Source organism: Streptopelia decaocto (genome assembly GCF_964273445.1).
Source record: "Streptopelia decaocto genome assembly, contig: HAP1_SCAFFOLD_2243, whole genome shotgun sequence".
Classification (NCBI taxonomy): Eukaryota; Metazoa; Chordata; class Aves; order Columbiformes; family Columbidae; genus Streptopelia; species Streptopelia decaocto.
In genome coordinates, this window is record NW_028116566.1 from 556 (window position 1) to 17,796 (window position 17,241).

A 17,241-nucleotide genomic window follows, 5' to 3' on the forward strand; every position below is an offset into this window, starting at 1 on the left:
ATGTTTCGGGGTCCCCCATGTTTAGGGTCCACCCCATATTTGGGGTCCACCCCATGTTTGGGGTCCCCCCATGTTTTGGGGTCCCCCATGTTTAGGGTCCCCCATATTTGGGGTCCCCCATATTTGGGGTCCCCCCATGTTTCGGGGTCCCCCCGTGTTCAGGGTCCCCATGTTTCAGGGTCCCCCATGTTTCAGGTCCCCCATATTTGGGGGTCCCCCCATGTTTCGGGGTCCCCCCCATGTTCAGGGTCCCCCCACTGTTTGGGGGTGCCCATGTTTTGGGGTCCCCCCATATTTGGGGTCCCCCCATGTTCAGGGTCCCCCATGTTTCATGGTCCCCCCCATGTTCAGGGTCCCCCATGCTCAGGGTCCCCATGTTTCGTAGTCCCCCCGATGTTCGGGGTCCCCCCCCATGTTCGGGGTCCCCCCATGTTCAGGGTCCCCCATGTTTCGGGGTCCCCCATAATTGGGGTCCCCCCATGTTTCGGGGTGCCCCATGTTCAGGGTCCCCCCATGTTCAGGGTCCCCCATGTTTGGGTCCCCCCTATATTTGGGGTCCCCCATGTTTCGGGTCCCCCATGTTCGGGGTCCCCCATGTTTCGGGGTGCCCCATGTTTCGTGATCTCCCATATTTGGGGTTCCCCCCATATTTGGGGTCCCCCCCATGTTTAGGGTCCCCCCATGTTTAGGGTCCCCCCATATTTGGGGTCCACCCCATATTTGGGGTCCCCCCATGTTTTGGGGTCCCCCATGTTTTGGGGTCCCCATGTTTAGGGTCCCCCCATATTTGGGGTCCCCCCATGTTTCGGGGTCCCCCCATGTTTCGGGTCCCCCCATATTTGGGGTCCACCCCATGTTTTGGGGTCCCCCCATGTTTTGGGGTCCCCCCATGTTTAGGGTCCCCCCATATTTGGGGTCCCCCATGTTCAGGGTCCCCCATGTTTAGGGTCCCCCATGTTTTGGGGTCCCCCATGTTTAGGGTCCCCCCATATTTGGGGTCCCCCCCATGTTTCGTGGTCCCCCCATGTTCAGGGTCCCCCCATATTTCGAGGTCCCCCCATGTTTCAGGTCCCCCATGCTCAGGGTCCCCCATGTTTCATAGTCCCCCCGATGTTTGGGGTCCCCCCCATGTTTCGGGGTCCCCCCCATGTTTTGGGGTCCCCCCAAGTTTCGGGGTCCCCCAGGCCGCAGGGGTTCCTGTACGAGCGCGAGGCCATCGTGGGGTACCTGCTGCACCGCAAGACCCAGATCCAGCGCCAGAACAAGGTGGGGGGGGCCCCAAAACCGGGGGGGTCCCCAAAATCCGGGGGGGGGGTCCCAAAACCAGGGGGGGTCCCAAAATCCAGGGGGGAGGGGGAAATCACAGTGGGGACCCAGGCGTCCGGGGGGTTTGGTGGTGTTGGTTGGTGTCTTTTGGGGGGGACCCCAATATATTGGGGGGGGGGGTAAGACGGGGGGGGGGTCCCCAATATTCGAGGGGGTCCCCAAAATCCGGGGGGGGAGGGGGAAAAATCACAGTGGGGCCCCAGGCGTCTGGGGGGGGTTTGGTGATGTTGGTCTCTTTTGGGGGGACCCCAATATGGGGGGGAACACTGGGGGGGGTCCCCAATATTTGGGGGGTCCCCAAAATCCAGGGGGGGAGGGGGGAAAATCACAGTGGGGACCAGGCGTCCGGGGGGGGTTTGGTGGTGTTGGTTGGTGTCTTTTGGGGGGACCCTAATATATTCGGGGGGGTAAGACTGGGGGGGTCCCCAAATCCGGGGGGTCCCCAATATTGGGGGGGAAGGGGAAAATCACAGTGGGGACCCAGGCGTCCGGGGGGTTTGGTGATGTTGGTCTCTTTTGGGGGGACCCCAATATGGGGAGGGGGGGTAAGGGGGGGGGGGGGGATCCCCACTATCTGGGGGGGTCCCCAAAATTTGGGGGGTCCCCAAAATCATGGGGGGGAAGCCCAAAATCGGGGGGAGGGGACCCAAATGTTTGGGGGGACCCAGGCGTCCGGGGGGTGTTGGGTGGTGTTGGTTGGTCTCTTTTGGGGGGACCCCCCAATATTGGGGGGGGTCCCCAAAATCATGCCAGGGGATGGGGACACGGGTGTGGGGGGACACAGATGGATTTTGGGGTGCCCCATGTTATTTTGGGGTGTCTGATGCATTTTTGGGGTGTCTGGTGTATTTTGGGGTCCCCCATGTTTTGGGGTGTCTGATGTATTTTGGGGTGTCTGATACATTTTTGGGGTGCCCTGTGTTATTTTGGGGTGTCTGATGCATTTTTGGGGTGTCTGATGCACTTTTGGGGTGCCCCATGTTGTTTTGGGGTGTCTGGTGTATTTTGGGGTGTCTGATACATTTTTGGGGTGCCCCGTGTTATTTTGGGGTTTCTGGTGCATTTTTGGGGTGTCTAATGTATTTTTGGGGTGTTTTCTGTGGTTTTGGGTGTCCAACGTTATTTTGGGGTGTCTGATAGTATTTTGGGGTGTTCTGTCTGGTTTTAGAGTGTCTGAGGCAGTTTTTGGGGTGATTCAGTGTTTTTGGGGTGTCTGGGGCCGTTTTTGGGGTGTTTTCTGTGTTTTGGGGTGTCTGAGGCATTTTTGGGGGTTCTGGGGCCGTTTTGGGGGTGATTTCCGTGGTTTTGGGCTGTCTGAGGCCGTTTTCGGGGTGATTCAGTGTTTTCGGGGTGTCTGAGGCCGTTTTTGGGTGTCTGATGTCATTTCCGGGGTGTCTGTGGCCGTTTTTTGGGGTGTTTTCTCTGTTTTTGGGTGTCTGATGTCACTTTCGGGGTGTCTGGGCCATTTTTGGGGTGTCTCAGTGTTTTTGGGGGTGTCTGGGGCCGTTTTGGGGTGTCTGATGTCATTTTCAGGGTGTCTGAGGCCGTTTTTGGGGTGATTCCCATGTTTTTGGGGTGCCTGGGGCCGTTTTTGGGGTGTTTTCAGTGTTTTTGGGGTGTCTGAGGCTGTTTTCGGGGTGTCCTATGTCATTTTTGGGGTGTTTGGTGCCGTTTTTGGGGTGATTCAGTGTTTTTGGGGTGTCTGATGTCATTTTTGGGGTGTTTGGTGCCGTTTTTGGGTGTTTTCAGTGTTTTTGGGGTGTCTGATGTCATTTCCGGGGTGTCTGGGGCCATTTTTGGGGTGTTTTCCCTGTTTTTGGGGTGTCTGATGTCATTTTCGGGGTGTCCTGGGGCCGTTTTTGGGGTGTTTTCAGTGTTTTTGGGGCGTCTGAGGCCGTTTTTGGGGTGTCTGATGTCATTTCCGGGGTGTCCGGGGCCGTTTTTGGGGTGTTTCAGTGGTTTTGGGGTGTCTGATGTCATTTCCGGGGTGTCTGGGGCCATTTTGGGGTGTTTTCAGTGTTTTTGGGGTGTCCGGGGCCATTTTTGGGGTGTTTTCTGTGTTTTTAGGGTGTCTGATGTCATTTCTGGGGTGCCTGAGGCCGTTTTTGGGGTGTTTTCAGTGTTTTTGGGTGTCTGAAGTCATTTTCGGGTCCCTGGGGCCGTTTTTGGGTGTTTTCAGTGTTTTTGGGGTGTCTGAGCCGTTTTTGGGGTGTCTGATGTCATTTCCGGGGTGTTTGGTGCCGTTTTTGGTGTGTTTTCAGTGTTTTTGGGGTGTCCGATGTCATTTCAGGGTGTCTGAGGCTATTTTGGGGTGATTCCCATGTTTTTGGGTGCCTGGGGCCGTTTTTTGGGGTGTTTTCAGTGTTTTCGGGGTGTTTGGTGCCGTTTTCGGGGTGTCCGATGTCATTTCGGGGGTTCTGGGGCCGTTTTTGGGCTGTTTTTTTCTGGTTTTGGGGTGTCTGGGGTCGTTTTGGGGTGTCTGATGTAATTTCTGGGGTGCCTGAGGCCGTTTTGGGGTGTTTCAGTGTTTTTGGGGTGTCTGAGGCCGTTTTCGGGTGTCCTATGTCATTTTTGGGGTGTTTGGTGCCGTTTTTGGGGTGATTCAGTGTTTTTGGGGTGTCTGATGTCATTTTGGGGTGTTTGGTGCCGTTTTTGGGGTGTTTTCAGTGTTTTTGGGGTGTCTGATGTCATTTCGGGGTGTCTGGGGCCATTTTTGGGGTGTTTTCCTGTTTTTGGGGTGTCTGATGTCATTTTCGGGGTGTCTGAGGCCGTTTTGGGGGTGATTTCTCTGTTTTTGGGGTGTCTGATGTTATTTCGGGGTGTCTGGGGCCGTTTTTTGGGGTGTTTTCAGTGTTTTTGGGGCGTCTGAGGCGTTTTTGGGGTGTCTGATGTCATTTCCGGGGTGTCCGGGGCCGTTTTTGGGGTGTTTTCAGTGGTTTTGGGTGTCTGATGTCATTTCCGGGGTGTCTGGGGCCATTTTTGGGGTGTTTTCAGTGTTTTTGGGGTGTCTGAGGCCGTTTTTGGGTGTCTGATGTCATTTCCGGGTGTTTGGTGCCGTTTTTGGGGTGTTTTCAGGGTTTTTGGGGTGTCCGATGTCATTTTCAGGGTGTCTGAGGCCATTTTTGGGGTGATTCCCATGTTTTTGGGTGCCTGGGGCCGTTTTTGGGGTGTTTTCAGTGTTTTCGGGGTGTTTGGTGCCGTTTTCGGGGTGTCCGATGTCATTTTCGGGGGTTCTGGGGCGTTTTGGGCAGTTTTTTCTGGTTTTGGGTGTCTGGGGTCGTTTTTGGGGTGTCTGATGTAATTTCTGGGGTGCCTGAGGCCGTTTTTGGGGTGTTTTCAGTGTTTTGGGGTGTCTGAGGCCGTTTTCGGGGTGTCCTATGTCATTTTTGGGGTGTTTGGTGCCGTTTTTGGGGTGATTCAGTGTTTTTGGGGTGTCTGATGTCATTTTTGGGGTGTTGTGCCGTTTTTGGGTGTTTTCAGTGTTTTTGGGGTGTCTGATGTCATTTCCGGGGTGTCTGGGGCCATTTTTGGGGTGTTTCCCTGTTTTTGGGGTGTCTGATGTCATTTTGGGGTGTCTGAGGCCGTTTTTGGGGGTGATTTCTCTGTTTTTTGGGGTGTCTGATGTCATTTCCGGGGTGTCTGGGCCGTTTTTGGGGTGTTTTCAGTGGTTTGGGGTGTCTGATGTCATTTCCGGGGTGTCTGGGGCCATTTTTGGGTGTTTTCAGTGTTTTTGGGGGTGTCCGGGCCATTTTGGGGGTGTTTTCTGTGTTTGTAGGGTGTCTGATGTCATTTCTGGGGTGCCTGAGGCCGTTTTTGGGGTGTTTTCAGTGTTTTTGGGGTGTCTGAAGTCATTTTCGGGGTCCCTGGGGCCGTTTTGGGTGTTTTTCAGTGTTTTTGGGGTGTCTGATGTAATTTCCGGGGTGTTTGAGGCCGTTTTTGGGGTGTTTTCAGTGTTTTTGGGGGTGTCCGATGTCATTTTCAGGGTGTCTGAGGCCATTTTGGGGTGATTCCCATGTTTTTGGGGTGCCTGGGGCCGTTTTGGGGTGTTTCAGTGTTTTCGGGGTGTTTTGGTGCCGTTTTCGGGGTGTCCGATGTCATTTTCGGGGGTTCTGGGGCCGTTTTTGGGCTGTGTTTTCTGGTTTTGGGGTGTCTGGGGTCGTTTTTGGGGTGTCTGATGTAATTTCTGGGGTGCCTGAGGCCGTTTTTGGGGGTGTTTTCAGTGTTTTTGGGGTGTCTGAGCCGTTTTCGGGGTGTCCTATGTCATTTTTGGGTGTTTGGTGCCGTTTTGGGTGATTCAGTGTTTGGGGTGTCTGATTTCACTTTTGGGGTGTCTGGGGCCGTTTTTGGGGTGTTTTCGGTGTTTTCTGGGGTGTCTGATGTCATTTCCAGGGTGTCTGGGCCGTTTTTGGGTGTTTTCAGTGTTTTTGGGGTGCCTGGGGCCGTTGGGGGGTGTTTCTCTGTTTTGGGGGTTCTGGGGCCGTTTTTGGGGTGTTTTCAGTGTTTTTGGGGTGTCTGGGCCGTTTTTGGGGTGTTTTCAGTGTTTTTGGGGTCCCTGGGCCGTTTTTGGGGTGCTTTCGGTGTTTTTGGCGTGTCCGGGGCCGTTTTTGGGGTGTCTGATGTCATTTCCGGGGTGTCCGATGTCATTTCGGGGTGTTTGGTGCCGTTTGGGGTGTTTTCAGTGGTTTTGGGGTGTCTGGGAGACCGTTTTGGTGTGTTTTCGGTGTTTTTGGGGTGTCCGGGGCTGTTTTGGGTGTCTGATGTCATTTCCGGGGTGTCCAATGTCATTTTCGGGGTGTTTGGTGCCGGTTTTGGTTTCCGGGGTGTCCAATGTCATTTTCGGGGTGTTTGGTGCCGTTTTGGGGGTGTTTTCAGTGTTTTGGGGGTGTCTGGGACCGTTTTTGGTGTGTTTTCAGTGTTTTTGGGGTGTCCGGGGCCGTTTTTGGGGTGTCTGATGTCATTTCCGGGGTGTTTGAGGCCGTTTTTGGGGTGTTTTCAGTGTTTTTGGGGTGTCCGGGGCCGTTTTTGGGGTGTCTGATGTCATTTCCGGGGTGTCCGATGTCATTTTCGGGGTGTTTGGTGCCGTTTTTGGGGTGTTTTCAGTGTTTTTGGGGTGTCTGGGACCGTTTTTGGGGTGCTTTCAGTGTTTTTGGGGTGTCCGGGGCCGTTTTTGGGGTGTCTGATGTCATTTCCGGGGTGTTTGAGGCAGTTTTTGGGGTGTTTTCAGTGTTTTTGGGGTGTCCGGGGCCGTTTTTGGGGTGTCTGATGTCATTTCCGGGGTGTTTGGTGCCGTTTTGGGGGTGTTTTCAGTGTTTTTGGGGTGTCCGGGGCCGTTTTTGGGGTGTCTGATGTCATTTCCGGGGTGTTTGAGGCCGTTTTTGGGGTGTTTTCAGTGTTTTTGGGGTGTCCGGGGCCGTTTTTGGGGTGTCTGATGTCATTTCCGGGGTGTTTGAGGCCGTTTTTGGGGTGTTTTCAGTGTTTTTGGGGTGTCCGGGGCCGTTTTTGGGGTGTCTGATGTCATTTCCGGGGTGTTTGGTGCCGTTTTGGGGGCGATTCCCGTGGTTTTGGGCTGTTCCAGCTGTTCGAGCGGCAGCAGCGGCGCCGGGAGCAGCAGCAGCGGGGGAGGGGCGGCCCCGAGGGGGAGGGGCCGAGCAAAGGTGGGCGGGGCTGGGGGGGTTGGGGGGTGGGGGGAGTTGGGGGGCTTGCGGGGGTGGGGGGGATTTGGGGGCCTGGGGGGGTTGGGGGGCAGATTGGGGGGCTGGGGGGAGTTGGGGGTATTTTGGGGGGCAGGTTGGGGGGTGGGGGGTTTGGGGGGCACGTTGCGGGTGGGGGGAGTTGGGGGATTGGGGGGTGGGAGGTTTGGGGGGCAGGTTGGGGGGTGGGGGAGTTGGGGGATTGGGGGGTGGGGGGGATTTGGGGGGCAGGTTGGGGGGCTGGGGGGAGTTGGGGGATTTGGGGGGCAAGTTGGGGGGGTGGGGGGAGTTGGGGGGGTGGGGAGTTTGGGGGTTTTGGGGGGCTGGGGGGGATTTGGGGGGCAGGTTGGAGGGTGGGGGGAGTTGGGGGGTTTGGGGGTGGGGGGTTTGGGGGGCAGGTTGTGGGGGGTGGGGGGAGTGGGGGTTGGGGGGCAGGTTGGGGGGTGTTGGGGTTGTGGGGGTGGGGGGGGTTGGGGGGGTTTGGGGGGTGGGGGTGTTGTTGGGGTTGTGGGGGTGGGGCAGTGGGTGAGGTGCTGCCCCTCCCCCCCCAGCCGCCGGCCCCGCCCCCCCCGGCCCCCTCCCCAGTTTCTGGATCCCGTCGCTGACGCCCGAGGCCGCGGCCGAAGAGCTGCAGAAACCGGTCAGTGCCACATAGGGGGCTGCCCCATAGCGGGGCTGACCCATAGGGGGCTGACCCATAGCGGGGCTGCCCCATAGCAGGACTGACCCACAGCGGGACTGCCCCATAGCGGGGCTGCCCCCCCACAGTGGGACTGCCCCACAGCGGGACTGCCCCATAGCGGCGCTGCCCCATAGTGATGCTGCCCCATAGTGGGGCTGACCCATAGCAGGACTGACCCACAGCGGGACTGCCCCATAGCGGAGCTGCCCCATAGCGGGGCTGCCCCATAGCGGGGCTGCCCCCCCACAGCGGGCTGCCCCACAGCGGGACTGCCCCATAGCGGTTCTGCCCCATAGCGGGGCTGCCCCATAGCAGGGCTGCCCCATAGCAGGGCTGCCCCACAGCGGTTCTGCCCCATAGCAGGGCTGCCCCATAGCGGTTCTGCCCCATAGCATGGCTGCCCCATAGCGGGGCTGACCCATAGTGGCTCCTGCCCCATAGTGGGGCTGACCCACAGCGGGACTGCCCCATAGCGGGGCTGCCCCCCCACAGCGGGCTGCCCCATAGCGGGTCCTGACCCATAGCGGGGCTGACCCATAGCGGTCCTGCCCCACAGCGGTTCTGCCCCACAGCAGGTCCTGCCCCACAGCGGGGCTGCCCCACAGCGGGGCTGCCCCACAGCGGTCCTGCCCCACAGCGGGGCTGCCCCATAGCGGTTCTGCCCCATAGCGGGTCCTGCCCCATAGCGGGTCCTGTCCCATAGCGGGATTGCCCCATAGCGGGACTGCCCCATAGCAGGTCCTGCCCCACAGTCTGGGAGGGACCCAGGCGTCCGGGAGGGACCCAGGTGTCCGGGAGGCACCCAAGTGTTTGGGAGGGACCCCGGCGTCCGAGAGAGGATTGGGGAGCACCTGGGGGTCTGGGAGGGACCCAGGCGTCCGGGAGGGCCCCATGTGTCCGTGTGTCCATCCATAGGACCCGCTGGTGCGGTGCCCCACGTGTCTGTCTGTCTGTCTCTAGGACCCACATGTCTGTCTGTCTGTCTGTCTTTAGGACCCCGTGGTTCGCTGGTTCCCATGTCTGTCTGTCTGTCTGTCTCTAGGACCCTGTGGTTCGCTGCCCCACGTGTCTGTCTGTCTGTCTGTCTGTCCGTCTCTAGGACCCACGTGTCTGTCTGTCCGTCTCTAGGACCCCGTGGTGCGCTGGATTCCCACGTGTCTGTCTGTCTGTCTGTCTCTAGGACCCACGTGTCTGTCTGTCTGTCTGTCTCTAGGACCCCGTGGTTCACTGGATTCCCACGTGTCTGTCTGTCTGTCCGTCTCTAGGACCCCGTGGTGCGCTGGGTCCCCATGTCTGTCTGTCTGTCTGTCTCTAGGACCCGCGTGTCTGTCTGTCTGTCTGTCTGTCCGTCTGCAGGACCCGGTGGTGCGCTGGTCCCCATGTCTGTCTGTCTGTCCGTCTGTAGGACCCGGTGGTGCGCTGGTCCCCATGTCTGTCTGTCTGTCTGTCTCTAGGACCCACGTGTCTGTCTGTCTGTCCGTCTGTAGGACCCCGTGGTTCACTGGATTCCCACGTGTCTGTCTGTCTGTCTGTCTCTAGGACCCCGTGGTTCGCTGGTTCCCATGTCTGTCTGTCTGTCCGTCTGTAGGACCCCGTGGTTCGCTGGGTCCCCATGTGTCTGTCTGTCTGTCCGTCTCTAGGACCCACGTGTCTGTCTGTCCGTGTCTAGGACCCACGTGACTCTGTCTGTCTGTCTCTAGGACCCCGTGGTTCGCTGGGTCCCCATGTCTGTCTGTCTGTCCGTCTGTAGGACCCCGTGGTTCGCTGGGTCCCCATGTCTGTCTGTCTGTCCGTCTGTAGGACCCCGTGGTGCACTGGATTCCCACGTGTCTGTCTGTCTGTCCGTCTGTAGGACCCCGTGGTTCGCTGGGTCCCCATGTCTGTCTGTCTGTCCGTCTGTAGGACCCCGTGGTGCACTGGATTCCCACGTGTCTGTCTGTCTGTCTGTCCGTCTGTAGGACCCCGTGGTTCGCTGGGTCCCCATGTCTGTCTGTCTGTCCGTCTCTAGGACCCCGTGGTTCACTGGGTTCCCACGTGTCTGTCTGTCTCTCCATCTCTAGGACCCACGTGTCTGTCTGTCTGTCCGTGTCTAGGACCCACGTGTCTGTCTGTCTGTCTGTCTGTAGGACCCCGTGGTTTGCTGGGTCCCCATGTCTGTCTGTTTGTCTGTCTCTAGGACCCACGTGTCTGTCTGTCTGTCTCTAGGACCCCGTGGTTCGCTGGGTCCCCATGTCTGTCTGTCTGTCCGTCTGTAGGACCCCGTGGTGCACTGGATTCCCACGTGTCTGTCTGTCTGTCCGTCTGTAGGACCCCGTGGTTCGCTGGGTCCCATGTCTGTCTGTCTGTCCGTCTGTAGGACCCCGTGGTGCACTGGGTCCCATGTCTGTCTGTCTGTCCGTCTGTAGGACCCCGTGGTTCGCTGGGTCCCATGTCTGTCTGTCTGTCCGTCTGTAGGACCCCGTGGTTCGCTGGGTTCCCACGTGTCTGTCTGTCTCTCCGTCTCTAGGACCCACGTGTCTGTCTGTCCGTGTCTAGGACCCACGTGACTCTGTCTGTCTGTCTCTAGGACCCCGTGGTTCGCTGGGTCCCCATGTCTGTCTGTCTGTCCGTCTGTAGGACCCCGTGGTTCACTGGATTCCCATGTGTCTGTCTGTCTGTCTGTCTGTCTGTCTGTCTCTAGGACCCCGTGGTTCGCTGGGTTCCCACGTGTCTGTCTGTCTGTCTGTCTGTCTCTAGGACCCACGTGTCTGTCTGTCTGTCCGTCTGTAGGACCCCGTGGTTCGCTGGGTCCCCATGTCTGTCTGTCTGTCTCTAGGACCCACGTGTCTGTCTGTCTGTCCGTCTGTAGGACCCCGTGGTTCGCTGGATTCCCACGTGTCTGTCTGTCTGTCCGTCTCTAGGACCCCGTGGTGCGCTGGGTCCCCATGTCTGTCTGTCTGTCTGTCTGTCTCTAGGACCCACGTGTCTGTCTGTCTGTCTGTCTCTAGGACCCCGTGGTTCACTGGATTCCCATGTGTCTGTCTGTCTGTCTGTCTGTCTCTAGGACCCCGTGGTTCACTGGATTCCCACGTGTCTGTCTGTCTGTCCGCCTGTAGGACCCCGTGGTGCGCTGGGTCCCCATGTCTGTCTGTCTGTCTCTAGGACCCACGTGTCTGTCTGTCTGTCCGTCTGTAGGACCCCGTGGTTCACTGGATTCCCACGTGTCTGTCTGTCTGTCTGTCCGTCTCTAGGACCCCGTGGTGCGCTGGGTCCCCATGTCTGTCTGTCTGTCCGTCTGTAGGACCCCGTGGTTCACTGGATTCCCACATGTCTGTCTGTCTGTCTGTCCGTCTCTAGGACCCACGTGTCTGTCTGTCCGTCTCTAGGACCCACGTGTCTGTCTGTCTGTCTCTAGGACCCACGTGTCTGTCTGTCTGTCTGTCTCTAGGACCCCGTGGTTCGCTGGGTCCCCATGTCTGTCTGTCCGTCTGTCTCTAGGACCCCGTGGTGTGCTGCCGCACGTGTCTGTCTGTCTGTCTGTCTGTCTGTCTCTAGGACCCATGTGTCTGTCTGTCTGTCCGTCTGTAGGACCCCGTGGTTCGCTGGATCCCCATGTCTGTCTGTCCGTCCGTCTGTAGGACCCCGTGGTGCGCTGCCCCATGGGCGGCCGGCGCCTGCGCCTGCGGGACCTGGTGCGCGTGCGCTGGGCTCCGGCGCAGCGGGGGCTGAGCCGCGCGGAGCTGCTGGCGCGGGGGGAGGGGCAGCGCTACGTCTGCGCCGTCACCGGGGACCCGCTCAGCAACGGCACCGCCTGCGCCGTGCTGCGCCCCTCGTGAGTCACGGAGCCCCAAAAACCCCCAAAACACCCCGAAAACGGACCCGGGGACCCCAAAAATGAACCCGGGGACCCCAAAAACCCCCAGAGGGACCCCAAAAACACACCCAGAGACCCCAAAAATGCACCCAGGGGCCCTAAAACCCCCCCAGAGACCCCAAAACCCACCTGCGCCACCCTGTGGCCGTCGTGAGTCACTGCACCCCAAAAAACCCCTGAAACACCCCAAAAAACACCTCAGACACCCCGAAAATGGACCTGGGGACCTCAAAAACCCCCAGAGGGACCCCAAAACCCACCCAGAGACCCCAAAACCCCCCCAGAGATCCCCCAGGGACCCCCTGAGCGGCAGCAGCGCCTGCGCCACCCTGTGGCCATCGTGAGTCACTGCACCCCAAAAAAACCCTGAAACATCCCAAAAACAGACCCGGGGACCCCAAAAATGAACTCGGGGACCCCAAAAACCCCCAGAGGGACCCCAAAAATGCACCCAGGGGCCTTAAATTCCCCCCAGAGACCCCAAAATCCCCCCAGCAACGGCAGCGCCTGTGCCACCCTGTGGCCGTCGTGAGTCATGGAGCCCCAAAAACCCCTCAAACACCCCAAAAATCCCCCCAGACACCCCGAAAATGGACCTGGGGACCCCAAAAATGAACCCGGGGACCCCAAAAACCCCCAGAGGGACCCCAAAAATGCACCCGGGGGCCCTAAAACCCCCCCAGAGACCCCAAAACCCATCTGCGCCACCCTGTGGCCATCGTGAGTCACTGCATCCCCAAAAACCCCTGAAACACCCCAAAAAACACCTCAGACACCCCGAAAATGGACCCGGGGACCCCAAAAATGAACCCATGGACCCCAAAAACCCCCAGAGGGACCCCAAAAACCACCCAGAGACCCCAAAAACGCACCCGGGGACCCTAAAAACCCCCCAGGGACCCGCTCAGCAACGGCACCGCCTGCGCCACCCTGTGGCCATCATGAGTCACTGCACCCCAAAAAAACCCTGAAACACCCCCAAAAACCACCTCAGACACCCCGAAAATGGACCCGGGGACCCCAAAAATGAACCCGGTAACCCCAAAAACCCCCAGAGGGACCCAAAAATGCACCCAGGGGCCCTAAAACCCCCCAGAGACCCCAAAACCCACCTGCGCCACCCTGTGGCCGTTGTGAGTCACTGCACCCCAAAACCACCTGAAACACCCCCAAAATGACCTCAGACACCTCAAAAATGGACCTGGGGACCTCAAAAATGGACCCGGGGACCCCAAAAACCCCCAGAGGGACCCCAAAAACCACCCAGAGACCCCAAAAACGCACCCGGGGACCCTAAAAACCCCCCAGGGATCCGCTCAGCAACGGCACCACCTGCGCCGTGCTGTGCCCGTCATGAGTCACGGAGCCCCAAAAACCCCCAAAACAGCCCGAAAACGGGCCCGGGGACCCCAAAAATGGACCCGGGGACCCCAAAAATGAACCCGGGGACCCCAAAAACCCCCAGAGGGACCCCAAAAACCCCCCAGAGACCCCAAAAATGCACTCGGGGGACCTAAAACCTCCCCCAGAGACCCCAAAACCCACCTGCGCCACCCTGTGGCCATCGTGAGTCACTGCACCCCAAAAACACCCTGAAACACCCCAAAAACCACCTCAGACACCCCAAAAATGGACCCGGGGACCCAAAAATGAACCCGGTAACCCCAAAAACCCCCAGAGGGACCCCAAAAACCACCCAGAGACCCCAAAATTGCACCCAGAGACCCCAAAACCCACCTGCGCCACCCTGTGGCCGTTGTGAGTCACTGCACCCCAAAACCACCTGAAACACCCCAAAAATGACCTCAGACACCTCAAAAATGGACTCGGGGACCCCAAAAATGGACCCGGGGACCCTAAAAACCCCCAGGGACACCCCAACAACCACCCAGAGACCCCAAAAACGCACCCGGGGACCCTAAAAAACCCCAGAGACCCGCTCAGCGATGGCACCATCTGTGCCGTCATTCGGCCCTCGTGACTCAATGGAGCCCCAAAAACGCCCTGAAACACCCCAAAAATCACCTCAGACACCCGAAAATGGACCCGGGGACCCCAAAAATGAACCCGGGGACCCCAAAAAACACCCAGAGACCCCAAAAACCCACCCAGAGACCTCCTGAGCAATGGCACCGCCTGCGCCATCCTGTGGCCGTCATGAGTTCCTGCACCCCAAAAACGCCCTGAAACACCCCCAAAACGGACCCGGGGACCCAAAAATGAACCCGGGGACCCAAAAAACTACCAGAGGGACCCCAAAAACCACCCAGAGACCCCAAAAACCACCCAGAGATCCCCCAGGGACCCCCTGAGCGGCGGCACTGCCTGCGCCACCCTGTGGCCGTTGTGAGTCACTGCACCCCAAAAAAACCCTGAAACATCCCAAAAACAGACCCGGGGACCCCAAAAATGAACTCGGGGACCCCAAAAACCCCCAGAGGGACCCCAAAAATGCACCCAGGGGCCTTAAATTCCCCCCAGAGACCCCAAAATCCTCCCCCCAGCAACGGCAGCGCCTGTGCCACCCTGTGGCCGTCGTGAGTCATGGAGCCCCAAAAAACCCCTCAAACACCCCAAAAATCCCCCCAGACACCCCGAAAATGGACCTGGGGACCCCAAAAATGAACCCGGGGACCCCAAAAACCCCCAGAGGGACCCCAAAAACCCCCCAGAGACCCCAAAAATGCACCCGGGGGCCCTAAAACCCCCCCAGAGACCCCAAAACCCATCTGCGCCACCCTGTGGCCATCGTGAGTCACTGCATCCCAAAAAACGCCCTGAAACACCCCAAAAACCACCTCAGACACCCCAAAAATGGACCCGGGGACCTCAAAAATGGACCCGGGGACCCCAAAAACCCCCAGAGGGACCCCAAAAACCACCCAGAGACCCCAAAAATGCACCCAGGGGCCCTAAAACCCCCCCCAGAGACCCCAAAACCCACCTGCGCCACCGGCCGTTGTGAGTCACTGCACCCCAAAAACCCCCTGAAACACCCCAAAAACCACCTCAGACACCCCGAAAATGGACCTGGGGACCTCAAAAATGAACCCGGGGACCCCAAAAACCCCCAGAGGGACCCCAAAAACCCACCCAGAGACCCCAACAATGCACTCAGGACACCCCAAAGACCCCCAAGTTCCCACCCCAGGGTCTTAAATGCCCCCAAGTGCCCCCTAAATACCCCCCGGGTGTTCAACCCCCACAAGGGCCCCCCGTTCTCTGACCCCCAATGTCCCCATTGCCCCCCAAGTCCCTGACCCCATTGCCCCCCCCATTGTCCCCATTACCCCCCAAGTCCCTGACCCCCAATTGCCCCCAATTGCCCCCATCGCCCCCATTGTCCCCAGTGTCCCCATTGTCCCCATTGCCCCATTGTCCCCATTGCCCCCATTGTCCCCATCGTCCCCTTTCCCCCCATCGCCCCTATTCCCCCCATTGTCCCCATTGCCCCCAATGTCCCCATTGTCCCCATTGCCCCCAATGTCCCCATCGCCCCCATTGTCCCCATTGTCCCCATTCCCCCATTCCCCCCACTGTCCCCATTGTCCCCATTGCCCCCATCGCCCCCATTGTCCCCGTTGTCCCCGTTGTCCCCCTTCCCCCCATTGCCCCCCATTGCCCCCATTGCCCCCACTGTCCCCACTGTCCCCACTGTCCCCATTGCCCCATTGTCCCCATTGTCCCCATTCCCCCATTCCCCCCACTGTCCCCATTGTCCCAATTGCCCCCATTGTCCCCATTCCCCCCATCGCCCCCATTGTCCCCGTTGTCCCCGTTGTCCCCCTTCCCCCCATTGCCCCCCTTCCCCCCATTGCCCCCCTTCCCCCCATTGCCCCCACTGTCCCCACTGTCCCCATTGTCCCCAATGTCCCCATTGCCCCGGTTGTCCCCATTGCCCCCATTGTCCCCACTGTCCCCACTGTCCCCACTGTCCCCATTGTCCCCAATGTCCCCATTGCCCCGGTTGTCCCCATTGTCCCCATTGCCCCCATTGTCCCCATTGTCCCCATTTCCCCCATTGTCCCCATTCCCCCCATTGCCCCCATTGTCCCCGTTGTCCCCACTGTCCCCACTGTCCCCATTGTCCCCATTGTCCCCATTGTCCCCATTGTCCCCATCGCCCCCATTGCCCCCATTCGCCCCCATTCGCCCCCATTGTCCCCATTGTCCCCATATCCCCCCAATGTCCCCATTGCCCCCATTGCCCCCATTGTCCCCATTGTCCCCATTCCCCCATTCCCCCCACTGTCCCCATTGTCCCCATTGCCCCCAATGTCCCCATTGCCCCCATTGTCCCCATTCCCCCCATCGCCTCCATTGTCCCCGTTGTCCCCGTTGTCCCCCTTCCCCCCATTGCCCCCCTTCCCCCCATTGCCCCCATTGTCCCCACTGTCCCCACTGTCCCCACTGTCCCCATTGCCCCGGTTGTCCCCATTCACCCCCATTCGCCCCCATTGTCCCCGTTGTCCCCACTGTCCCCACTGTCCCCATTGCCCCCATTGTCCCCATTGTCCCCATTCCCCCCACTGTCCCCATTGTCCCCATTGCCCCCAATGTCCCCATTGCCCCCATTGTCCCCATTCCCCCCATCGCCCCCATTGTCCCCGTTGTCCCCGTTGTCCCCCTTCCCCCCATTGCCCCCCTTCACCCCATTGCCCCCATTGTCCCCAATGTCCCCATTGTCCCCATTCCCCCATTCCCCCCACTGTCCCCATTGCCCCCATTGCCCCCATTGCCCCCATTGCCCCCACTGTCCCCACTGTCCCCATTGCCCCACTGTCCCCACTGTCCCCACTGTCCCCATCGTCCCCATTGCCCCCATTGTCCCCATCGCCCCCATTGTCCCCATCGCCCCCATTGTCCCCATTGTCCCCATTGTCCCCATTGTCCCCATCGCCCCCATCGTCCCCATTGTCCCCATTGTCCCCATCGTCCCCATCGCCCCCATTGTCCCCGTTGTCCCCGTTGTCCCCGTTGTCCCCGTTGTCCCCGTTGTCCCCCTTCCCCCCATTGCCCCCCTTCCCCCCATTGCCCCCCTTCCCCCCATTGCCCCCATTGTCCCCATTGTCCCCATTGTCCCCATTGTCCCCATTGTCCCCATTGCCCCCATTCCCCCCATCGCCCCCATTGTCCCCATTGTCCCCATTGTCCCCATTGCCCCCTTCCCCCCATTGCCCCCCTTCCCCCCATTGCCCCCATTCCCCCCATCGCCCCCATTGTCCCCATTGTCCCCATTGTCCCCATTGCCCCCCTTCCCCCCATTGCCCCCCTTCCCCCCATTGCCCCCATTGCCCCCATCGCCCCCATTGTCCCCATTGTCCCCGTTGTCCCCATTGTCCCCGTTGTCCCCATTGTCCCAGGGGGGCCGTGGTGACCATGGACTGTGTGGAGCGGCTGATCCGCAAGGACATGAGGGACCCCCTGACCGGGACCCCCCTGAGCGACAGTGACATCATCGTCCTGCAGCGGGTGAGGGGGGGCCAGCGGGTTTGGGGGGGTCCCAGGGAGATCAGGGGGTTTGGGGGGGTCCTGAGGGGTCTCAGAAGGGGTTTTGGGGGGCTGGAGTCTCCCTGAGGTTTGGGGGTGTCTGGGGGGTTTGGGGGTGTCCCAGGGAGATCAGGGGGTTTGGGGGGTCCTGGGGGGTCCCAGAAGGGGTTTTGGGGTCTCCCCGAGGTTTGGGGGTGACC

At 59.6% G+C, this 17,241-nt stretch overlaps 1 protein-coding gene across 1 annotated transcript; it reads left to right on the plus strand.

Moving 5' to 3' along the window:
* Positions 1 to 563: 563 nt before the first annotated feature.
* NOSIP (nitric oxide synthase interacting protein) lies at positions 564 to 17,023 on the plus strand (the record flags this gene model as incomplete). The annotated part of the gene is made up of 6 exons (XM_082076828.1): positions 564 to 587; positions 1,033 to 1,266; positions 6,902 to 6,980; positions 7,568 to 7,656; positions 11,316 to 11,509; positions 16,915 to 17,023. Coding segments are annotated over exons 1-6 (714 nt in total), but the record flags the coding sequence as incomplete, so codon positions are not given.
* Between the last annotated feature and the right edge of the window lie 218 nt (positions 17,024 to 17,241).